Source organism: Rhinoraja longicauda, chromosome 6 (assembly GCF_053455715.1).
Source record: "Rhinoraja longicauda isolate Sanriku21f chromosome 6, sRhiLon1.1, whole genome shotgun sequence".
Lineage (NCBI taxonomy): Eukaryota > Metazoa > Chordata > Chondrichthyes > Rajiformes > Arhynchobatidae > Rhinoraja > Rhinoraja longicauda.
The window spans coordinates 9572732-9595451 of NC_135958.1; the positions used below are offsets into that span (position 1 = coordinate 9572732).

At 38.9% G+C, this 22720-nt stretch overlaps 1 protein-coding gene across 3 annotated transcripts in view; it reads right to left on the bottom strand.

The window, feature by feature from the left end:
* phkb (phosphorylase kinase, beta) overlaps positions 1-22720 on the bottom strand; it is a 133327-nt gene that overhangs the window by 28339 nt on the left and 82268 nt on the right. For all 3 annotated transcript variants that reach the window (XM_078400431.1, XM_078400429.1, XM_078400430.1), the window contains 9 exons: positions 22293-22348; positions 21964-22057; positions 17180-17263; positions 16498-16602; positions 12811-12893; positions 12618-12708; positions 6828-6889; positions 6577-6739; positions 4599-4680 (listed from right to left, as the gene is read on the bottom strand). In XM_078400431.1, coding sequence (XP_078256557.1) covers positions 4599-4680; positions 6577-6739; positions 6828-6889; positions 12618-12708; positions 12811-12893; positions 16498-16602; positions 17180-17263; positions 21964-22057; positions 22293-22348 — 820 coding nt within the window. The remainder of the gene's footprint in view (positions 1-4598; positions 4681-6576; positions 6740-6827; positions 6890-12617; positions 12709-12810; positions 12894-16497; positions 16603-17179; positions 17264-21963; positions 22058-22292; positions 22349-22720) is intronic.

A 22720-nucleotide genomic window follows, 5' to 3' on the forward strand; every position in this document is an offset into this window, starting at 1 on the left:
CAAAACTCTTCTAAAATGTAATACTCTCTAATCCAGGTAACCTCCAAAGCCTCCACATACTTCCTGTAGTGAAGCAACCGGAACTGCACACAATGCTCCAAATCAGAATTGGTAAAGGTCAAAGACCATTGTTTGTGACCTACATGATGCCCCAGATGTGCTGCTAAAAATCACAAAACTGCTATTAATTCCCAGTTCAAAAATTATATGAAAAATAAAATCAGTAAAAATTCATGCCATTTACTGGGACAGAGCTGCTGAATACTTTCTGGGGCAAGTCCTCATCAATATCAGAAACACATTATGATTATTTAAAAACGAGAAAACCACACTGACAGAGTCTGGACTGACAGAACAATATTATTATCCACTAAATGACAAAATACTTCTCTTTAATAACTGTAATCAGCTGTGTTCATGTGGAAAGAATTTCCCTTCAACATAATATTCAATTACGGTAAAAGAATTTACACGATGCTGCAGAGAAACTAGTGCTATACTGACAATTGCATGGTGATTTCCTCTCCTGCTGCTCCTTTGTGTTGTAACAAAACCCAGGGAAACAGATGTGGAGGTTTCAGTAGTGTTCATACCTTTCATTTTTAAGGCTCTAACTGCATAACATAAACTCATATTGAACTTCAAATTATATATATGCCTTGCGATGTACTCCTTTATTATGTATGAGTTGTACTTTTCTTACATTACGTCAGACCTTTTAAAAACTGTTCATTTTTTGGCATTAGTGCATCTCTAAATGCTTTGGACAATGTGTTGGTGAGCCGCCACCTCAAACTGCTGCAACCCTTCTGGTGAAGGTATACCCACATAGCTATTGATTAGGAAGTTCCAGCATTTAATAAGGAAGTGCTGCACATATCCAATTGAGTTTAGAGAATTTAGAGATACAGCACGGAAACAGGCCCTTCAGGACACAGAGGCCACGCCAACCATCCTTCACCCTATGAGGCCTCGCTAACCATCCATTCACAGAGGCCACGCTAACCATCCATTCACGCTCGTTTTCTATGTATGAAGGAATTGCAGATGCTGGTTTAGACCGAAGATAGACACAAAATGCTGGAGTAACTCAGCGGGTCAGGCAGCATCTCTGGAGAAAAGGAATAGGTGACATTTCAGGTTGGAACCCTTCCTTAGACTGAAAGATAGAGGTGGATGGGGTTACTGGAGGTAAGAAAGGGCTAGAACAAAACAGGGCCGGCAGCAGATGACCTCAGGAAGGATGGAGTCCACCGGCAACAGAACCCACCCCTATCTTTCAGTCTGAAGAAGGGTCTCGACCCAAAACGTCGCCTATTCCTTTTATCCAGAGATGCTATCTGACCCGCTGAGTTACTTCAGCATTTTGTGTCTATCTGCTAGAATGAGGTTGCAGAATATGGTTGTGTATATTTCTGATGCTGCTGATCATCAAGGATGTTCAGAATTGGGCTCTCACATCCGTTCCAAATCAATCCATTTTGGCCAACTTTAATTTTTCTAATGATTGAGACGAGTAGTTATCTTATTTTTCACACACACACACTATATAACTGGGTGATTTCCCCCCGCGTTTTATTTGGTGAATGTGTTGGAGCAGCTTGGCTATACGCCTGGCTATTTCTGCTATTTCTTCATGACTGCAACAAAGACGTTGTCTGGTTCTGTAGTGTTGTGTATTCAGTATTTTCAGACATTTCTTGATGTCATGAGGAGCGTGAAACTGCAGTTAATCAGTAAACCAATGAGGGAAAACAAGGTCATCAATAATCCTGGAGGTCACAGATTTCTTCAAGAGCAAAATATCAGAAACATGTAGAGTTTTTGAATTATCACAATATATCAAATTATGGATTTCTATGCATCCCTCTGATCATCCATTAGCAGGAAAGATGCTTAGAACATCTGTCTCCCTATCTTTCATTTCTATTCACATCCACTAAAAGCATCTCTAAAATCTCCATTTCTGACAAACCTTTAATTGCCAAATTCTCTTTCAGTGATACACTATTCATTTATTTCTTAACTCCTGAGAATCCAGTGGCAGTCGTTTTATTCTAAAAAGCACAAGATAAATGCAAGTGGAAGATGAAAGAGTACTTAAAAATTGTGTAGAACTAGGGTTTTAAAATCAGGATAAGAAAGATGGTGAATCACCGTGGCTTGGTGGAAAAAAAGTTGGGGGAGATTTGCTCAAATGTATATAAAAGATGAGGGTGTCTTTCAAAGGAATTCTAGTCACGTGGAGTTTGCTACAATCCTGTGTTTCACAGATGACAAATGGATGCAGTATTATCTAGATTTCTTCAAGAAAATGTCATATTCCAATTGTTTGTGCAGGCATATATATATATTATGTAAATTTCTGCAAACAACAGCAAATGAACCAGCACAGAAATCTGTGCACAAGCTGCCAAGCCTTTTGCCATGAGGCTATATTTTAATGTTTTGTTAATATAAAGCGGAATTAAATCATAAATTCGTTTGATAACGTAACAAATGTTTCAAAAGGCGTCAATGTAATATGTTTCTCAAAGTCTGATAAAAGAATGTAACAACTAAACAATGTTAAATGCTCTACCGAGTGATGTGTCTGTCTCAACACTGCAGGCAAAGATATTAGCTGAAAATTGTTTCCCTTGGAAGAGTGCTGATGTGGTACTTCCCTATCATGGATGTATGCTACATTAGTTCTTTTCACAATATGCAAGGTCATTGAAACAGAAATAACATCATAATGAAAGTGCCATAAAATATTCTCAACCGTGCAGAGATAATGCTAGAAATATTTTTTGAATCCTGCCCACTGCGGATTTTAAATGACTACATTACTTCATTGTTAATTCTGCAAACCTGCTTCCAAATATTTCTGGAGCTCTTTATATCTCCTCCTGCACATTTCCCTGCTGGATCTGACCTGATGTGCTCACCAGCTTGCTGCCAGATCAAGAGTTCTCTGCTCTCAAATTGTCTCCAGTCCAAATAAACCGTGCATCAAACAGACAATTGATCCCGTGCAAAAATATTACCATGCATTTATAAAGAGCATAAGATGTAGGAGCGGAATTAGGCCATTCAGCCCATCGCGTCAACTCCGCCATTTGATCACACTGATCTATTTTTCTCCTCTTATCCCCATTCTCCTGCCTTCTCCCCGCAACCTTTGATGCCCTGTGTGACCAGGTTCAGCTCAAACTCCATCATCAAGTTTGCTGATGACACTGTGGTGGTGGGCCGGATCTCCGACAACAATGAGAAGGCCTACCGGGAGGAGGTGGCTGATCTGGCACTCTGGTGTCAGGACAATAGCCTCCTCTTGAATGTCACTAAAACTAAGGAGCTGATTGTGGACTTTAGAAGGGCCCAACATCCAAGGACGTACACGCCACTGGAGATGAATGGGTCTACTGTGGATAGGATGAGCAGTTTTAAATACTTGGGAGTCCACATCACAGAGGATCTGACATGGGCAACGCACATTGCCGCACTGGTGGGTAAGGCAAAGCAGCGCCTTTACCACCTTAGACAGCTGAGGAAATTCAGAGTGTCTCTGAGGATCCTTCATTGCTTCTACTCTGGGGCTGTAGAGAGCATCCTGTCCGGCTACATTACAGTCTGGTTTGGGAACAGCTCTGCCCAGGACAGGATGGCCCTGCAGAGAGTAGTGCGTTCGGCAGAACGCACCATGGGAACTACACTCACCCCCCTGCAGGACCTATACATCAGGAGGTGCAGATCCAGAGCAAGCAAGATTATGAGGGACCCCTGCCACCCCAGCAACGGACTGTTCCAGATGCTACGGTCAGGCAAACGCCTCCGCTGTCACGCTGTGAAAACAGAGAGGATGAGACGGAGTTTCTACCCATAGGCCATCAGGACTGATAACTTTTATAACTCCAGGGACTAAATTTTGTCTTCTCTATATTAACTTTATTAACTTTATTTATATGCTGTAACTGTAATTATTTTTTGTGCACAATCCGCAGGCATTGCTACTTTCATTTCATTGCACATCATGTATGTGTATGTGACAAATAAACTTGACTTGACTTGACTAATCAAGAACCCATCAATCTCCGCTTTAAAAATACCCAATGACCTGGCCTCCACAGCTGTCTGTGGCAATGAATTCCACAGATTCACCACCCTCTGGCTAAAGAAATTCCTCCTCATCTCCATTCTAAAGGTAGGCCCTTTTATTCTGAGGCTGTGCCCTCTGTTCTGGACTCTCCCATTACTGGAAACATCCTTTCTAATTCCACTTATTTTCGGACTAATAACTGGTTTCTGCCAGGACAATAGGCCTTTAAGGCCAAGATAAGAGTCCATTTTATGAACTTCAAACTTGAAGGGCCCAAGCTGGCGCCAGAATTGTGGCGATGTTATGTACTGCCTCAATGGCCTGTGATTCTTGCACTACAAATTATTTATAATTGTGTTTATGGATAAAATTTCATACAAAAACAAAGAATTTCACTGTATCTAGGTCCACGTGACAATAACTGAACCATTGAATACTTGTGAAATTAACTTGACAAGAGCACAAACTATGGCAAGAGCTGCAAACCATGTAAATATCATCAATTTGGACACCTCACCTTCTCCAGTTATGAAATTAGGTCCTTCTTGCTTCAGCAAAATGCTCAAGAGCACAGCTTGGGTGGCAAGTGAGTTGGATTCCTGAAGAAGATGAGTAAAACTTAGCTGAAACTCTGAGTAATATAGTGATTTAGTACAAAATATAATTTTACATTAATATTTAAAAAAATTAATTAAGAGCAGTTCACTCTTAATTTTTGAATCTAGGATGTGAATGGATGTAAAGTCAGAGACATCATGTTACAACATTAAGATGGTGTCTTTGTGTGCTGAACCCAGAGAAGGATCTGTTGTCATCTAATACAATCGCTCTAATCTTTTAAATCTCTTTTCTATCTGTAAATCTAGCTCCATATTCTCTTTGCATCTTTCCCTTTGTTCTACCTATTGTACGTGATATTGACTTGATTAGATTTATGTATACCATTGCCTCGTTTGATTGGATAGCATGCAAAACAAAGCTTTTCTTTGCAAAGACACAGAGTGCTGGAGTAACTCGATGGGTCAGGTAGCATCTCTGGAGAACATGGATTGGTGACGTTTCAGGTTGGGACCCTTCTTCAGGCAGAGTCTGAAATTATCCATATTCTCCAGGAATGCTGCATGACCTCTGAGTTACTCTAGCACTTTATGACTCTGTTTTGTAAACCAGCATCTGTAGATCCTTGTTTCTATATTTTGAAAGCTTTTCTTTGCACCTCAGTACTGGTGACAATAATAAACATAACCCTAAAACAATGATAAAATGTAACAGTGCTATCCTCATTATTGGCTATTTCTACCATATCATTGCTTGCTTCACCTCTGAAAGGCTAAACCAGCTGTTCAGATAGCCCCGGAACTTAATGTTGAGGCCCAAACAGCAGCAGAGCCCCCAACGATGTAAAAGGGAGCTGTGCGCTGGCCTGGACACATCTTACCCTTCTAAATGCCCGTGGCACAACTGAGAGACAATAAAACATAACAGCCTGCACTATCATCTATTTAAGCTATTAGAGCATTTCAATTTTTTACATTTAAAAAAAGAATTAGACAAAATAATATATAGTTAAGAGTGTATAAATAAATCAACTGAAACTGTACTTTTATATTATTATCAGGATTATCACCTGCAGATATTTGTGTCAAGTGTTAATTGTGTAAATCACAATTATGAAGAAAAGGTTATCTGCAGCAGTAACAATGGAATATTTGAATTGCATGATAATAACATTAAGATCATTCTGCAATGGTTCTGGACATTAGCACAGATAACTCGTCATCTGTTTACATCTGGGCGGCATAGCGGTACAGCGGTAGAGTTGCTGCCTTACAGCACCAAAGACAGCACCAAAGACCCGGGTTCGATCCCGATTATGAATGCTGCATGTACAGTTTGTACATTCTCCCTGTGACTGCGTGGGTTTTCTTCGGATGCTCCGGTTTCAAAGAAGCACGGGGTTGTGAATTAATTGGCTTTGGCAAAATTGTAAATTGTCCCTAGTGTGTAGGATAGTGATAATGTATAGGTGATCACTGGTTGGCGTGGACTTGGTGGGCCACAGAACCTGTTTCCGCACTGTATCTCTAAAGCCTAAAATCTAAATCCTGCTATCTTGTGAATGGTGCAAATTCATCACTTTTCTTTAATGGTTTTTAATGCTGATCTTCCTTAGCAACTGTAATATATCTTAGATTGATACAAAAGGCAGCTAAAAGACTCATTGGTACACATACTGAGAATTGAATGCTAGGCTAAAATAAAATTGCCCCTCATGTGTAGGTGTGGATAACATAGAATTAGTCTGAGCAGATGGTGGGCCGAAGGGCCTGCTTCCGTGTTGTAATTTTCATTTAATCAATCGATTGATTAATCAATCGATCTCACAGCAACACAACAGGCACAGCATTTCTCTCTGGTGTAACGCAGATATATGCTTATGGGACCAGTACATATTTGAATAAAGAATGACAAGTAAATGTAATTTGTTTCCTCACAGATAGTTTATGGAGGATTTCCACTGTTGGCTTAAACATCCAGTCAGCCGGTTCTATTTCGATACGTTCCACCTGGGTTGGAACACTTGCTGAACTTGACTTCCGCTTCACTTTTGAATGTTTTGGAAATTCTAGTTCTTCCAAACCTAGGAACTGTGGAATTCTGAAAAACAATTTCCCTTTATTAGTCATGCTGTGGAAAGGCAGTATAAAATAAAAGACAATTTCTAAAAGAATTAGATGGAACATACTCCTCCTCTTCACTTATCCGAAGGAAGTCAAGCTGTTCCACGATTGCTCCAGATATTAAGGTCTGCAATACAAATTAAAAGAAGTTTGCTAAATGAAAACAATGTAATATTATCAATCCTTTTTTTATGTTGTGAACATTATACCGTACGATCCTGATGCAATTAGCAAAGGAAATTAAATTAATTCATTCGTATCTAGGCACATCAAAAGTAATGCTGCAAAAATACACAATGGAACATTACTTTATAAATTATGTTGGATATAAATTTGAGCGCTGCAATGATGTAGAAAAGGCAACATTTCAAAATTCGCCGGAACAGCTGATGTTGATATCCTGAATCGAAAAAAGACTTACTTCACCAGCCAAAATTGTAATTTCTGTGCCAAATATACTGGCGTTGAAGTTCTGGCTAGACTTGAAACACTTTCAATGCAGCACATTCCTCACTATTATATTACATTAGGTCATTATCTTTAACTGGATAACCAGATTTTATCTGACATAATAATTTCCTGGAACCATTTCTACCTGGAGTGCCATCTGATTGCAACATTTCTAGATTGTTTTGCGCCACCCTTCCAGTAAAATGTCAGTCACACTCCCAATAATTTCTTCTATGAGGTGAATTGGCCGACACTGCTATCATCTCCAAAATGTTTATGCAGCATTATTTCAGAGCATTGCTGGTGGCTATTAGGTGATATTATCCCTTAGCATGACTCGGGTTAGGCAGTCACAAACCAACCAAGCTTCAACAATGCTATTTGGTCTACACAGCTACATGTATAAAGTTGAAACTTCTGCAGTCCATTGCAGAACTCTGTGGGGGATTAGTGCTCAAATGAAAACAGCTCCATACGAGTAAAGGGATTTCTACTGAGCTATACAGTCATTTTAGCGTCTGAGAACAACATGATGGCTACTTCCTTGGTAATCCCTCAGGCTGAGGATTTAGAATAGAAGCTTCAGGCTAGGTATTGCTGACACATCAGGCAAAGTTGGGGATCTTGAAAGAGCAGGCATTGAACTGCTCACTTCAAAGTCAGACTGGCATCCAGTCATACTTGGACTGCTCTAATAATAAGAGTCATGATCTCCATCACACTCAATCTTTCAAGCACTGGTTCTACCCTAAAGAGTCAGGTCACTGATGTTCTATGCTCCAGGAATAGATTATTCTATGAGATGAATTGGCTTGCGCTACCATCTTCTCCAAAGTTCAGGCAGTGATAAACAGCTGATAAGGCTCAAAAAGCTGGAGTAACTCAGCGGGTCAGGCAGCATCTCTGGAAAAAGAAATAGGTGACGTTTCGGGTCGAGACCCTTCATTAAATTTGATGGAGGGTCTGATGAGGGATCTCAACCTGAAATGTCACCTATTCATTTTCTCCAGAGATGCTGCCTGACCTGCTGATTTACTCCAGCATTTTATGTCTATTTTCGGTGTAAACATCTACAGTTCCTTCTTACACAGTGATAAACTGCCATTTTGTGTCATTTTGGGGACTTGCCAAGTTACGATCGGCCACCAGAAGAATTTTAACCAGAAAGCCCCACTTCATTCAGAGTAAATCATTTTTGCCAAACGAATCCTCAGGCACTGCTCCCCGAGGGATGGACCTTAAGAGATGAGTGTTATCTTTTACTTGGCTTGTTTCTGGCTCATATTCCATGAAATCTAATTGAGCGTTGCTACAATCTAATTGAGTGCTGTTACCATGACAACAGCAGGACACCAGCAGAAAATGTTCATAGCCTTCTCAAAATACAATTCACTGTTTGTACAGTTTAGAATCACACCATGGCCCGCATCAACAAAGCCTTCGTACTTATGATCACCTGCTGTAAGCTATGTAACACAGCCAACTGAAGAGCTCAAGCTTGCTTGTGGACTAAAGTACATTTGATTAGGAGTAGGGGTAGGTCACATGGCCCCTTGAGCTGATTCCACCAATTTGCATGATCATCACCTCGGACAGAGTCAATAGACTACCGATGTTGGGATCTGGAGCAACAAAAAAAAAACTGTTGGGGGGAACTCAGCAGTTAGGCAGCTTCTGTGGAGGCAGAGATGTTTGAAGTTTTGGTTTGAGACCCTGCATCAGGAGATAGTTATTATAAAGCGTTGAGGTGAAGGGGTGAAGCAGGTGCTAGCAAGTGATAGGTGGTCAAGCTGCAGAAGATTTGCTAGATCGATCTCAACTCAGGCGGCACGGTGGCGCAGCGGTAAAGTTGCTGCCTTACAGTATATGCAGCATCGGAGACCCGGGTTCGATCATCCTAACTACGGGTGCTGTCTGTATGGAGTTTGTACATTCTACCTGTGACCTGCGTGGGTTTTCTCCGAGATCTTCGGGGATTGGCTTGGTAAATGTAAAATGTAAAAATTGTCCTTTGTGTATGCAGGACAACGTTAATGTGCGGGGATCATTGGTCGGCGCGGACTCAGTGGGCCGAAGGGCCTGTTTCTGGGCTGTATCTCTATACTAAACAAAACTAAACTCTGCATTTGTATTCTGGGTAACTATTTCCCACCTTCACTTTTTCCCTTCAATTGCAGCGAATAATTGAATAAAATAAGAGAGTGATGAAAAAAAAGCCTGATTTCAGTCATGGATCTCAGATTACAGTGACTCGATGCCAACAAAAACTCTTTAAAAAGTGGAAGCAACCAGCAAAGTCATAGACTGGAAAGTCCCCAAACTGTTGCATGCTGGCTGAGCGGGTTCTTTAAAGAATTATCATAAAACCACATCAGCTTTGATTCAAACTACCTGTAGATATAAGCACCACATATCAAGTAAGGAGCATTGCCTCAAAGGAACAAATTATTGGCATTCAGGATTCTTTCCCATTTCAATCCGTTGTGTGTTAATTAGTCTGTCCTGGAGGCACTACAACAGATTAATGTCTGTTTAATAATAGAGAAGCTTTCCAATTATTCCAAATAAGGTGGTTCTTGAGATTCCCTTAATTTAATTGTTTGAGTTAATACCAGTTAGAAACATAATGACCAAGAATTGATCCAATAATAGATCCAATCTCTGCACGCAAATACAGTTTTCAACCAATTAATCGGAACACTGGGTTATGGAAAAAACTGATAAATGCATGTGTTCTCATAACCAAATATCCCTTCTGGACACCATTCAGAGCCACTGAACTCTATATCAGATAATTAGGGACAAGGGAAAACTTCCATCAAAGCTCACAACATTGTTAATATAAAGACATCACCCTGCTTTGAGCATTATACCATTATAACTTTAGATTTTGTGATTCCAGTGAAGAAGAAGCCTTGACAATAAGTTAATGTTACAAATGGCTATTGTAACAATGTGAAAGGAATCTATTTCTGACAGGGAAACTTATTTAGTAATGGATTGACCCACAGTCAGATTAATTCACTGTAACCATGGAACAATAAGCATGATAGCCTAGTTATCGTGGTTATCTGAATCAACTTTACAAATCTAAGCAATGACTGGGTACAACAGAAGAAGCATTACCTTATTCTATCTTCACATTTCAGAATTAGTGCAAACTTCTGCTAACCGTTCATCTGATCTGTGCTATGAGGTTGTGCAATGACCTGCTAATAATCTCCATCCTTTTCTATATCCACCTTTGTAATATTGTCTCATTCTCTTCCTGCCATATTTCATCAGCGCTGACACCCTCATCCATTTATTTAGCAACCTTTTTCAGACCATAAACCCAATTTATACCATGCAATAAACTAGAGCTCACCCAAAGCTCTGCAGCCCACTCCCCAATTCATAGAACATAGAAAAGTACAGCACAGGGTCAGGCTCGTCAATCCTCAATGTATGTGCCAGCCATGCTGCCAGATTAAACTCATTTCATTTGTCTCCATGTGATCCATATCCCTCAATCCTCTGCATATCCGTGTGCCTATCTAAAAGCCTCTTAATCGCCATTATTGTATCTGCCTGCCCATCTCTGGCAGTGCGTTCCCAGCAACCACCTCCCTCTGTGTAAAAAAAACTTGTCCTGCACGTCTTCATTAAACTTTGCCCCTCCCATCTTAAAGCTATGCCACCTAGTGTTTGATATTTCCACCCGAGGGAAAAGAAAAATTCAGGTAGTCTTACACCTCAATTTGCTTGCCGACCAATTCTTGCTCTTGATCCAGCAACAGCTCAACTTTAAGATTCTAATCTTTGCTTTCAAATCTCTCAAGGTCATGCCTCTCGCCCTTTCCTCCAGCCATACAAACTATTGAGATCTCTTTGAACCTCCATTTCTATCTTCCCGATTTGTCTCTGCTTATGTTTCATGTGTCTAAACTCTCAACACGGCAGCATGCTGTCTATACATCTCTATCTCCTCACATTCATCCGAATGGCGTAATCCTAGAGTCCCCTTCCCAACAGCACTGTGGAAGTACTTCACCAGAAGGACGTCAGCAGTTCAAGAAGACTGTTCACAAAGATGAGGAAAGATGGGTGACAAATGCTGGCGTTGCCCAAATGCTACTGATCAAAAAAATGAATGAAAAACGAAAAGATTTCTGAAAATCCGTCACTTTTCTTTTCTTATCTGTCGTAAAGTCTCCTTACATGATCATGAGTAAGTTAATGGTCCCGTGGAGTGCTATGGGAATATATTAAAAGAACTGTATAAATCTAGGTTATTGTCATACCCAACTAGATCAGCCTTCATTCCTTACAAGGCTCAGTTTTTCCTATCTCTATTCATTGTATAGAATTGTATAAAGCAGAAGTAAAAGCTGATTATCCAGAAAATTTCCCACCCTTGATCATATTTTAGACGCGGGGAGCAAGTAGACGTACTGAATTTCCCAAGAGGAAAATAAATCAAATCTGTGTTGCAAATGTTCATTTTTTTCATTGGAACATTGGAAATAATTCTGGCAGGACAATTTATCATATTTCCATCTGCATGTTATCATTTAACAAAGCACTAACAGCTGGAATACAATGTAAAGAAACACTTAGATTTATATAATGCCTTCCACCTCTTTCTGTTACCTCAAAGTATGTCACAGAAACTGCAAATGTATCATAACGTGAGAGACAGATAAATCAATTTGCCAACAGAAGATTGCAACAAATAGTTAGCTGACACGGAACAGTCTTTCTTAATAATGTAGTTTGCAGTATGATCACTGGTCAGGATATCATATCAAGAACATTTGCTCAAAAATAATCTCCAAATAAATTAACACATAGAAACATAGAAAATAGGTGCAGGAGTAGGCCATTCGGCCCTTCGAGCCATTCAATATGATCATGGCTGATCAACCAACTCAGTATCCCGTACCTGCCTTCTCTCCATACCCCCTGATCCCTTTAGCCACAAGGGCCACATCTAACTCCCTCTTAAATATAGCCAATGAACTGGCCTTAACTACCTTCTGTGGCAGAGAATTCCACAGATTCACCACTCTGTGTGAAAAAAAACTTTCTCATCTCGGTCCTAAAAGACTTCCCCCTTATCCTTAAACTGTGACCCTTTGTTCTGGACTTCCCCAATATCGGGAACAATCTTCCTGCATCTAGCCTGTCCAACCCCTTAAGAATTTTGTAAGTTTCTATAACATTCATTACTTGTCTGAGGATATATAAAATAATTGGGCTGGAGTCATAAGAGACTATAGATGCTGGAATCTGGAGTACTAAACAAACTGCTGAAGGAACTCAGCAAGATGAGCAGCATCTGGGCATTGCTGATATCCACAGATTGTAATCATGATGATTAAATTTACAACCCATAAAAGGTTCATGTTTTGACCTTGACATACCTGAAGTCTATCGACACGAACTTTTACTCCGCCAACCACGCCATTTTTAAAAGCTGCCAACATGTCCAAAATAGGATTGAGTCGACTCCCCCTAAATGAGAAAAACGATTAACCGATTTAGATTCCAGAATAGTAAACCATTAGGAAAAAAGAAAATGCAATAGAAAGTAATTCTAACAGAAGACCATCTTACTTTATGTTATCTTCACGGATTAGAACGAGGAATAGCGGTCGTCGATTCATCTTCCAATATTGCTTAATAAACTGCAGTAAATTCTGTGGATCAAATTGATAAACATTACAGGAATTATATACATTGCAAGAAATGTTAGTGTAATTATCTATGTACATACATAGTGTGCCCTCCATAATGTTTGGGACAAAGACCCATCATTTATTTATTTGCTTCGGTACTCCACAATTTAAGATTTGCAATAGAAAAAAATCACATGTGGTTAAAGTGCACATTGTCAGATTTTATTAAAGGGTATTTTTATACATTTTGGTTTCACCATGTAGAAATTACAGCTGTGTTTATACATCGTCCCCCCATTTCAGGGCACCATAATGTTTGGGACACATGGCTTCACAGGTGTTTGTAATTGCTCAGGTATGCTTAAATGCCTCCTTAATGCAGGTATAAGAGAGCTCTCAGCACCTAGTCTTTCCTCCAGTCTTTCCATCACCTTTGGAAACTTTGATTGCCTTTTATCAACATGAGGACCAAAGTTGTGCCAATGAAAGTCAAAGAAGCCATTATGAGACTGAGAAACAAGAATAAAACTGTTAGAGACATCAGCCAAACCTTAGGCTTACCAAAATCAACTGTTTGGAACATCATTAAGAAGAAAGAGAGCACTGGTGAGCTTACTAATTGCAAAGGGACTGGCAGGCCAAGGAAGACCTCCACAGCTGATGACAGAACAATTCTCTCTATAATAAAGAAAAAACCCTAAACACCTATCCGACAGATCAGAAACACTCTTCAGGAGTCAAGTGTGGATTTGTCAATGAGCACTGTCCGCAGAAGACTTCATGAACAGAAATACAGAGGCTACACTGCAAGATGCAAACCACTGGTTGGCCGCAAAAATAGGATGGCCAGGTTACAGTTTGCCAAGAAGTACTTAAAAGAGCAACCACAGTTCTGGAAAAAGGTCTTGTGGACAAATGAGACGAAGATTAACTTATATCAGAGTGATGGCAAGAGCAAAGTATGGAGGAGAGAAGGAACTGCCCAAGATCCAAAGCATACCACCTCATCTGTGAAACACGGTGGTGGGGGTGTTATGGCCTGGGCATATATGGCTGCTGAAGTTACTGGCTCACTTATCTTCATTGATGATATAACTGCTGATGGTTGTAGCATAATGAATTCTGAAATGAATAGACACATCTTATCTGCTCAAGTTCAAACAAATGCCTCAAAACTCATTGGCCGGCGGTTCATTCTAGAGCAAGACAATGATCCCAAACATACTGCTAAAGCAACAAAGAAGTTTTTGAAAGCTAAAAAATGGTCAATTCTTGAGCGGCCAAGTCAATCACCCGATCTGAACCCAATTGAGCATGCCTTTTATATGCTAAAGAGAAAACTGAAGGGGACTTGCCCCCAAAACAAGCAGAAGCTAAAGATGGCTGCAATACAGGCCTGGCAGAGCATCACCAGAGAAGACAACATGATGTACATGAATCGCAGACATTGCATGCAAAGGATATGCAACAAAATACTAAATGTGACTTCTTTCATTTACATGACATTGCTGTGTTTCAAACATTATGGTGCCCTGAAATGGGGGGACTATGTATAAACACTGCTGTAATTTCTACATGCTGACACCAAAATGTATAAAAATGGCCTTTGTTAAAATCTGACAATGTGCACTTTAACCACATGTGATTTTTTTTCTATTACAAATCTCAAATTGTGGAGTACAGGGGAAAATAAATAAATGACGGGTCTTTGTCCCAAACATTATGGAGGGCACTGTATACATGAATAGTGAGCACAATGTCCATGTATTCATGCAGTACAAATAAAACTATGTTATGTGACCATCTCAAAATTTATCTTCTTTAAAACAGCAATTAAAAATATATATTTATGCTAAAAATGCTGGAGTAACTCAGCAGATCAGGCAGCATCTCAGGAGAGAAGGAATGGGTGACGTTTCGGGTCGAGACCCTTCTTCAGACTGATCATCTCTCCTGAGATGCTGCCTGACCTGCTGAGTTACTCCAGCATTTTGTGAATAAATACCTTCGATTTGTACCAGCATCTGCAGTTATTTTCTTATATTAAAAAAAAATAGATGTAAGTGGAATACCCAGCCAGCAGAAACCTTAAAACTCTAGAAACTATGTGCTGTCAACAAAGGTAATCAATTAAATCAAACTGTTCACGGTACTTTTTTCCTCCCAATACTCTCCAATACAATGGAGACATGAGGAACTACAGGTTCTGGAGTGTAGTGTAGAACATAGTGCTGGTGTAACTCAGCGGGTCCTGCAGCATCCGTGGAGGACACAGAGAGGCAACAATTTGGGTCTAAAGGAGGGTCCCAACCTAAAACACCACCCATCCATGTCCTCCAGAGATGCTACCTCACACGCTGAGTTACTCCAGATTTTGTGTTCTACTCGCAGGTACAACCTTATCATATTCTCTAACCTAAGCAATTATGTTTGGAAGTACTGCCTGTAACATAGTAAGTTATTAAAATGTTACATATAGTTTATGAAACTTAACTAGTAGCATTTATCTGTCCGCTCAGTCTTTAACTATGCATTTTATCAGCCTTTATCTATGATAGAAACCTAAAACCAGCCATGGATACCTCACTAGATCTTGCTGCTTTCCCCAACAGTCACACTAAAATTCCACAAATCGCTGCCTAGAGGCATAACAGGAATCACTGGTACCAAATTTATTCAATATTCTCAGACTAAACTGGCTGTCAAGTATCTATGATACTATGAATTTCATCCAATTTCAGAAATAAACGGAAATATATGAATAAAATGTTCAAGATAAAATATTAAACACAAAATCACTAGAGCACACGTAAAATAATATTTTAAATTAACTCATTCAATTTCAAAATTGGAAAATTATCCCAAACTTCTCAATTTATAATGTTAAAGCAACATATTCCTAGGTTATTGTTTGATGAATCACTTGAATCATTGTAAGGATAAAGTGAGAACTGGTATGCAAAAAATATATACATGGTGAAGTAGAGCAAGGTGCTATTAATAAACTTGAGACAAAAGAGACTGCAGATGCCTGAATCTTAAGCAAAACACTAAGTATTGGAGGAACTCAGCAGATCAGTGGAGGGAATGGACAAGATAGCTCCAACATGATTTGTGCAAGACCCTCTCTCACTGCTACGCCTCTATGATCCCCTAGTCTGAAGAAAGGTCCCAATCCAAAATGTCACCTGTCCATTCCCTCCCCAGATGGTGCCTGACCTGCTGAGTTCCTCAAGCACTGTGCTGTTATTAATAAGCTATTATAAGTTTATTCATATCCACAGCTATATGATTGTTGATTACACACAGCTTTCAGCAGGAAGTAATTTCTTGACTTTAATATGGATATGAAGTAATTTCAATGCAATTGTTATATTTTATAAACATTTAAAGCCTTGAAATATAATAGAATTGATCTTAATGACATGTTTTTTTGCAAGAAATAAAACCAATAATAGAATTGATTCAGGATTAAGTATATATAAATATTATTTTGTTTTATTTGCACGATAAGTTATTTGCATATCAATTAACACAGTTGTGGACTGTACTTTAGATAAAGTGGAATTTAAAGTGTTTAGCCGCCACCAACAGTTCAGATGGTCGCTAGACTCTTGCAGAATACCTTAATGTCATCAATCAGCAGCATGACATCTTGAGCCATGTAAAAGTCACTCAAATCAAAAACAATAGGATAGCAAACAATTGTTTTTCCTAGAATTCTGTAAAGCTGTAGATAAAAGCAGAATTTATATGTTATTTGCATTTCATGACATAGATGAATGACCAAACAAAAATCTGACAAATGCAATCTGGTTAATTTTATAAATTCATGCCATTTGCATTACATAATTGCTTTCCTTCTATAGATTCTTATCAGATTTATCCCTGATAACTAATCATCTTGATATGAATACACATGAAGATATTAAATATCATGAGTGATATTTGTGAGCTTATACCACACTTGGAGAACTAACAAACTCTTAAAATTTACTTCAAATTAAGAAGGTATTTTGAAATTAATCTAAACATAGGAAATTCAAATTCATTCACTTACTTCATGCAATCTGAATTAATATTATCTTAAGTAATGTATTCTACCACAAAGGTAAAGTCAAAATATAGAGCATTGGAACTAAACCTTAACCTGCACCGAAAGCTAAATCCAAGCTATTTTTAATCTCTTCCTTAGGTCAAATAATGACATTAATTTTTTTTTGGTATGTATTGCTTTCTGGGTTCAATACTTAAATGGAACTAGCAAGTAGTCTAATTTCCTTTTTAATGTTTAAGGAATTACTTACCTTTGATGATCCAATGCATCCAATGGGTCTGTTGGGTCTTCCAGACAATTTAAGTTTTTTATTTACACCCAGATGGAGGTAAGCCTGCAAGCACAGTATTCATGAAGAAATAATATTTCTTTCCAAATGTCTTCTACAAATTGAATGGCAACAATTTAATTCTTCCATAACATTTTCAAATCTAGTACTTGTAGGTATTAAAGCAAGCAGCAGCATCATAATTTTAAACTGTGCACCATCCACATAAAAAAAAAAATCGAATCAATAAATTCACCATAACATCAAGGACATCGCATTGTACAGTACTGCTTCATAAGGAGATACATAAGCAAGCTAGAATACACATCATCAATCTGGGCAGCTTTTCAAACATTTATTGTGGTTCCACACAATCTTTCCCTCCCACTCCCCTCTGTTCTTAATTTGTTTTATTAGACACTGACAATAATCATCATATTTTCTTAAGTCAGGAACATCCATACTGCATTACTTAATACATTCTCCACCATAAAAATGTCATATGCTTAGCACATTTTAGCACAGCAAAATGTGTTTCTGGGAAGCTCTGCAAAACAAAAATGGTTGCCCCCTCCTCTGCAGGCACTGAATAGGGAGATAAAGTAATTCTGTATTGAGCATGTGATTATGCAGTCTCCAGAGTTGTAAAATGTCATCAACCAAACATTATAAAGCAGATTGGATAATTTATTTTAAAGCAGTAGTTGTTTATAAATGGCTTTCCATTTTATTTTATCTCCTTTCTCGCTACTGCTCCCTTGCTTATTTCTTTGTCCTAATTAAATCTACTACCTTATCTCTTTTGTTCCATGTCTTTTTCCCTCTTTGGCTCATTCATCCTCTTTGCCGTTTCTTCCCTGCTGATCTTGCTTCTTCTTTTCCTTCAAGCCATGTTTCCTTGCTTTCTTCCTTTAACCCTCCCTGATATTCCCATTCCATTTCCTTCCTTCAGTTAACATTACAATATTCAACCACCCAATTTCAGAATATATTTCATTTCTCCCCTTTACCTGCTTATATATCCCTCGTTATATCTCAATACTGCAGTTTTTGATATATTGATATAGCTTGTTCTACTATTTACAAGTTTTTGATGGAAGTAAAGTCACTGATGAAATCCCTGAACGCGATGAGGCAAAGGACATTGCCCTGAGGAACTCCTGCAAAGACGTCTGAGAATGACTGAGTTCCAACAACATATTCAACGGAGTTCTAGTTGCCTCATAATAGGAAGGATATGGAAGTATTGGAGAGGACTCTGAAGAGGTATACAGAATGTTGCCTTGATTAGGTGGTATTAGCCATGAGATGTTGGACAAACTTGGATTGTTTTCTCAGGAATGGTGGGTATTGAGGGAAGATTTAATCGAAGTATACAAAATTATGAGAGGCATTGATAGGGTAGATAGTCAGAACATTTTTCTCCAAGTTGGAAATATCAAAGATGAGATGGCATAGCTTTAAGTTAAGAGGGGCAAAGTTTAAAGGAGATGTACGGGGCAAGTTTTTTGCACCGAGGGTCATGGGTTCCTGGAACATGGTGCCGGGGTGGTGGTGGAGGCAGATACTATAGTGGCATTGAAGAGTCTTTTAGATAGGCATATGGATATGCAGGGAATGGAGGGAAAGCAGGGATATGCAGGGAATGGAGGGATATGAATCATGTGCAGGCAGAGGAGATTAGTCTAAATGACATCATGTTCGGCGCAGACATAGTGGGCTGAAAGTGAGCATAGTGTTCCTGTGCTGTACTGTTCTATATTCTATGTAACTACAACCATCTTCATGTGAGCAAAGTATGACTCTGGACCTTTCAGTATTTTGCCCTTGATGCATTTTGACATTAGGGCTCCTTGAATCTGCACTTGGTCAATGTTACCGATCACAGGGCCAGTCCAGTCTCATTTCACCTCTGGAATTCACCTCTCTGTCACACATGACTCTGCTACCCTTGAAAACTGGAAATGAATATAGAATATTAGTTTTCACTTTAGATGGCTTTGCATAGACATATTTCAGCAATACATCCATACAGCCTTCCAATGTAGACAAAACAAAAACTAAATTCAAATTGTTACTATTACTTCAGGCAAATAATACTCCTCAGAAATAATTATTGAGCATCTCTGATCTACACAAGAGTTTGGGCTGATGCTCAATTTGGCAGGAACCATCTCATGGTCAGGGCTCATAATGTTTACGCTTCGAGGAGCATTCCCAAGATGTTAGTGACCCAAGCAACAGTTCCTAAAAGGCCGCTAAAAATGCTCAAATCACTCCCCCTAGCTGCCAGAGTTGATTTCTATGCAGCTCACTTGCATACTTCCCGATCTCATGTGTGGGCTACAATCTGTCCCTCCACTTCTGTGTCCCAGCCTGAATTTTTTAAAACCATACAATAAATAAAATTCCCAAAATATGAACTAACTTTACTCAGAGGGTGAATCTGGCTTCAGGAAGACTGCAGAAAATGGACTGCATTGTGCAGAATCTGAAAATAAACCAAATGAAGACCAACCTAACTTGGCTAAACACATGTGTAAGAAGGAACTGCAGATTCTGGTTTACACCGAAGATAGACACAAAATGCTGGAGTAACTCAGCGAGGGAGACACAGAATAAGGAAGTGTAAGGTATGAGAACGAAAACGAGGGATGAGTAACTCAACGAGGGATGACATCCCCTTTGATGTCTCGTTCTCACAATTCCTTATCGCTGTGTCTTCCACTCCGTTGAAGAAGGGTCTCGACCTGAAACGTCACCCATTCCTTCTATCCAGAGATGCTGCCTGTTCCGCTGAGTTACTCCAGCAATTTTGCCTATCTTTGGCTAAACACACAAATGCACGAGAACAAACAAACGGAATCTAGAGGATGTACCTCATGGTGGCCTTGTTCACAGATTTGGAATTCAAATGTGAAAGGACCATAAAGAAAATAATGATATAGACTGTCTAGCTCATTACTCTCTTCTTATCTGTTTCCTGCCGATTCTTTTATGGCAGGGGCTAACGTTGACCCTACCATGACCGAAAGCTGTTGTTCCTCTAATTGATATATTTAGAAAACACTGGCAAATTGTGCCAACTTCATCTATGTACGGATTTCAATACGTGTAAGATTGGGCTTTTTTTGTTTTGCAAAAGGCTCGTTAAAGTAGTTCTAACTTGTGCACAAATAAAATTTGATGTTTAGTTCTAATATTGACGGTTTGTATCTGCAGCCTTCAATGGAAGCAGTTGCTGGAAGCATATTTGGAATCCATACGGTATATCCTTGGGTAAGGAAAATGAAATACTGGGAGCCACTTGGTTACAGCAAACCACTACAAGACGTATAACGTGAACAAAACAAGGCAGAGTGCCTTACTTCAACGAGGCAAGTCGATTCTGCAAGTTCTCCTCACTACCACATTGGGAGTTCGACCAAAAGTGAGAGATCAATCGCCGCCTAGTCAAGCAGTATCAAAGCATACTCAGTGAATCAAAGCTTTCAGCCAACATCTCTGATCCCAATAGCATTACATACCCACCAGCAATGCCAATACAATGCTCTACAGTCAGCAGGAGTGACCCAAGTCTAAAATCTTTAATTCCCCCTCTGGCAAAGTCACAAGTCTTCAGGTCAAATGTATGCTGATTACCATCTAGTACATTGCCCTCATTCGAATCTATTTTCCTCTATGTTAAACACCACTGACAGCAGAAAAAGCACAGAATACTGAATCAAAGGATATGGGGAAAAAGCAGGAACGGGGTACTGATTTTGGATGATTAGCCATGATCATATTGAATGGCGGTACTGGCTCGAAGGGCCAAATTGCCTCCCCCTGCACCTATTTTTTCTAAAAATACCCATCACTCTTATAAATCTATCAAGTCACCAATTTGCACAAAGCAATGCTACTCTTTGTTAAAATGTTTACTTTGGTACATTCTGAATCACAATTAACTAAGGTATAACATACACTTTGAATTCATTAGGATAAAATCCTGTTGAATTAAATATAACATATAAATAATACATAGATAATTTAATGTCCCTAAATTAAGACAATGAATCACATTCTAACTTCTGGTCCCATATTCTGAAAAATGAAGTGACCTCTTCTCTATCATTTGTTCTCATTAAAGTCGAGGGTGATTTTTGGTTGATCCTTCATTCCTGCAAAACATTGCTGCTGCCAGAATTAAGCCCAAATTAAATCCCTTAATTCACTTGAAGGAAAAATACAAATATACTTTGACACTCTGCACGTACTATGCTCATATACATCATAACAAATAGAGTTCCCTAGTATGATGACCACATGTAATTGAGTTTGATTTCATTCACTCTATAATTTTACACATCAACGAATTTAGGCAAATCTCTCTTAGCAAAACAACAAAAACCTTATCATGTAAACCAGTTTTATATTGTTGCCAATAACATTTTCTGTACAGATGATCCAAGGGCCCATCGGTATTCACATGTATATTGGAGAATAATGGAACAAACAATTAGAAAGATGGAGCATTTGTTGCGATCAACTTTTAGGGAATTTAGTAGTTGTTATTCTGGTGCAGCTTTTGTGCAGTTATGGGACCACTGCCATGTATCACAATGCTTAATGGGTTGTGTTAGAAGCACAATGTTGGTTGCATAGCAATATAATCACACCTCCATTTACAAAACAATAAACGAACATTCCTTGTGTAGTAGTGCTGGTTAATAGCCATAAACCTATTGAATGCAACCTTTCAAAGCAAAGATGCTACCGTTTACCTTCACAAGCTCCTGTTGAGGCCATATCTGGATAGGCTCCACCTGCTGAGGCGTCTGTGTCTGTATTCCAAATGTGTTGAGAAATACCTGAAGTCTGCAAATATAGAATGGCAATTTTCATTATAATAATACAGCACAATAATAAAAGCCTTGTAAAATGCTGCAACTGATTTATTAATGCAAATCACTAATGCCTACGGACACGATTTATAACTAAATTAGTATTCTCAGTGCGATTGTTGTATAATCATTTGGCTATAGAACAAATAAATACTGTAGATAATGCAGAAGCTTATAATAGCCTGTCTAATGGGCGATGCTTCACATACCGCTGGCTTTCAGTAATCAGGGAGACATGAACTACCACATCATTTTCTGAAAGACCCTGAAAAACAAAATAAAACATCAAGTATCAGAGAAAATAATAACAATATTATATTAACTTAGAATTAGAAGCAAATGAGTAAAAAGGAACAAAGTATATTGATTAGTGTGCATCACAAGGACCTGCTGAGTTCCTCCAGCACTTTGTTTTTTGCTCATATTGATTACTCTGTTTTGTTACACTATATACCACCTTATGATCAATTCAGATCTGCTGACAGAGCATTGCAGCACTCTGCAGCTAAAGTCTATTAATCTAACAACTTCCCAAAGGGGCTTAGTGTCAGGGTTATTTTGTATGATGCACAACCGGTATTTGGTGCCATACTTTCTACAAAATCAACACAGTGTCTCTTTAAGGTTTTGCAGGTAA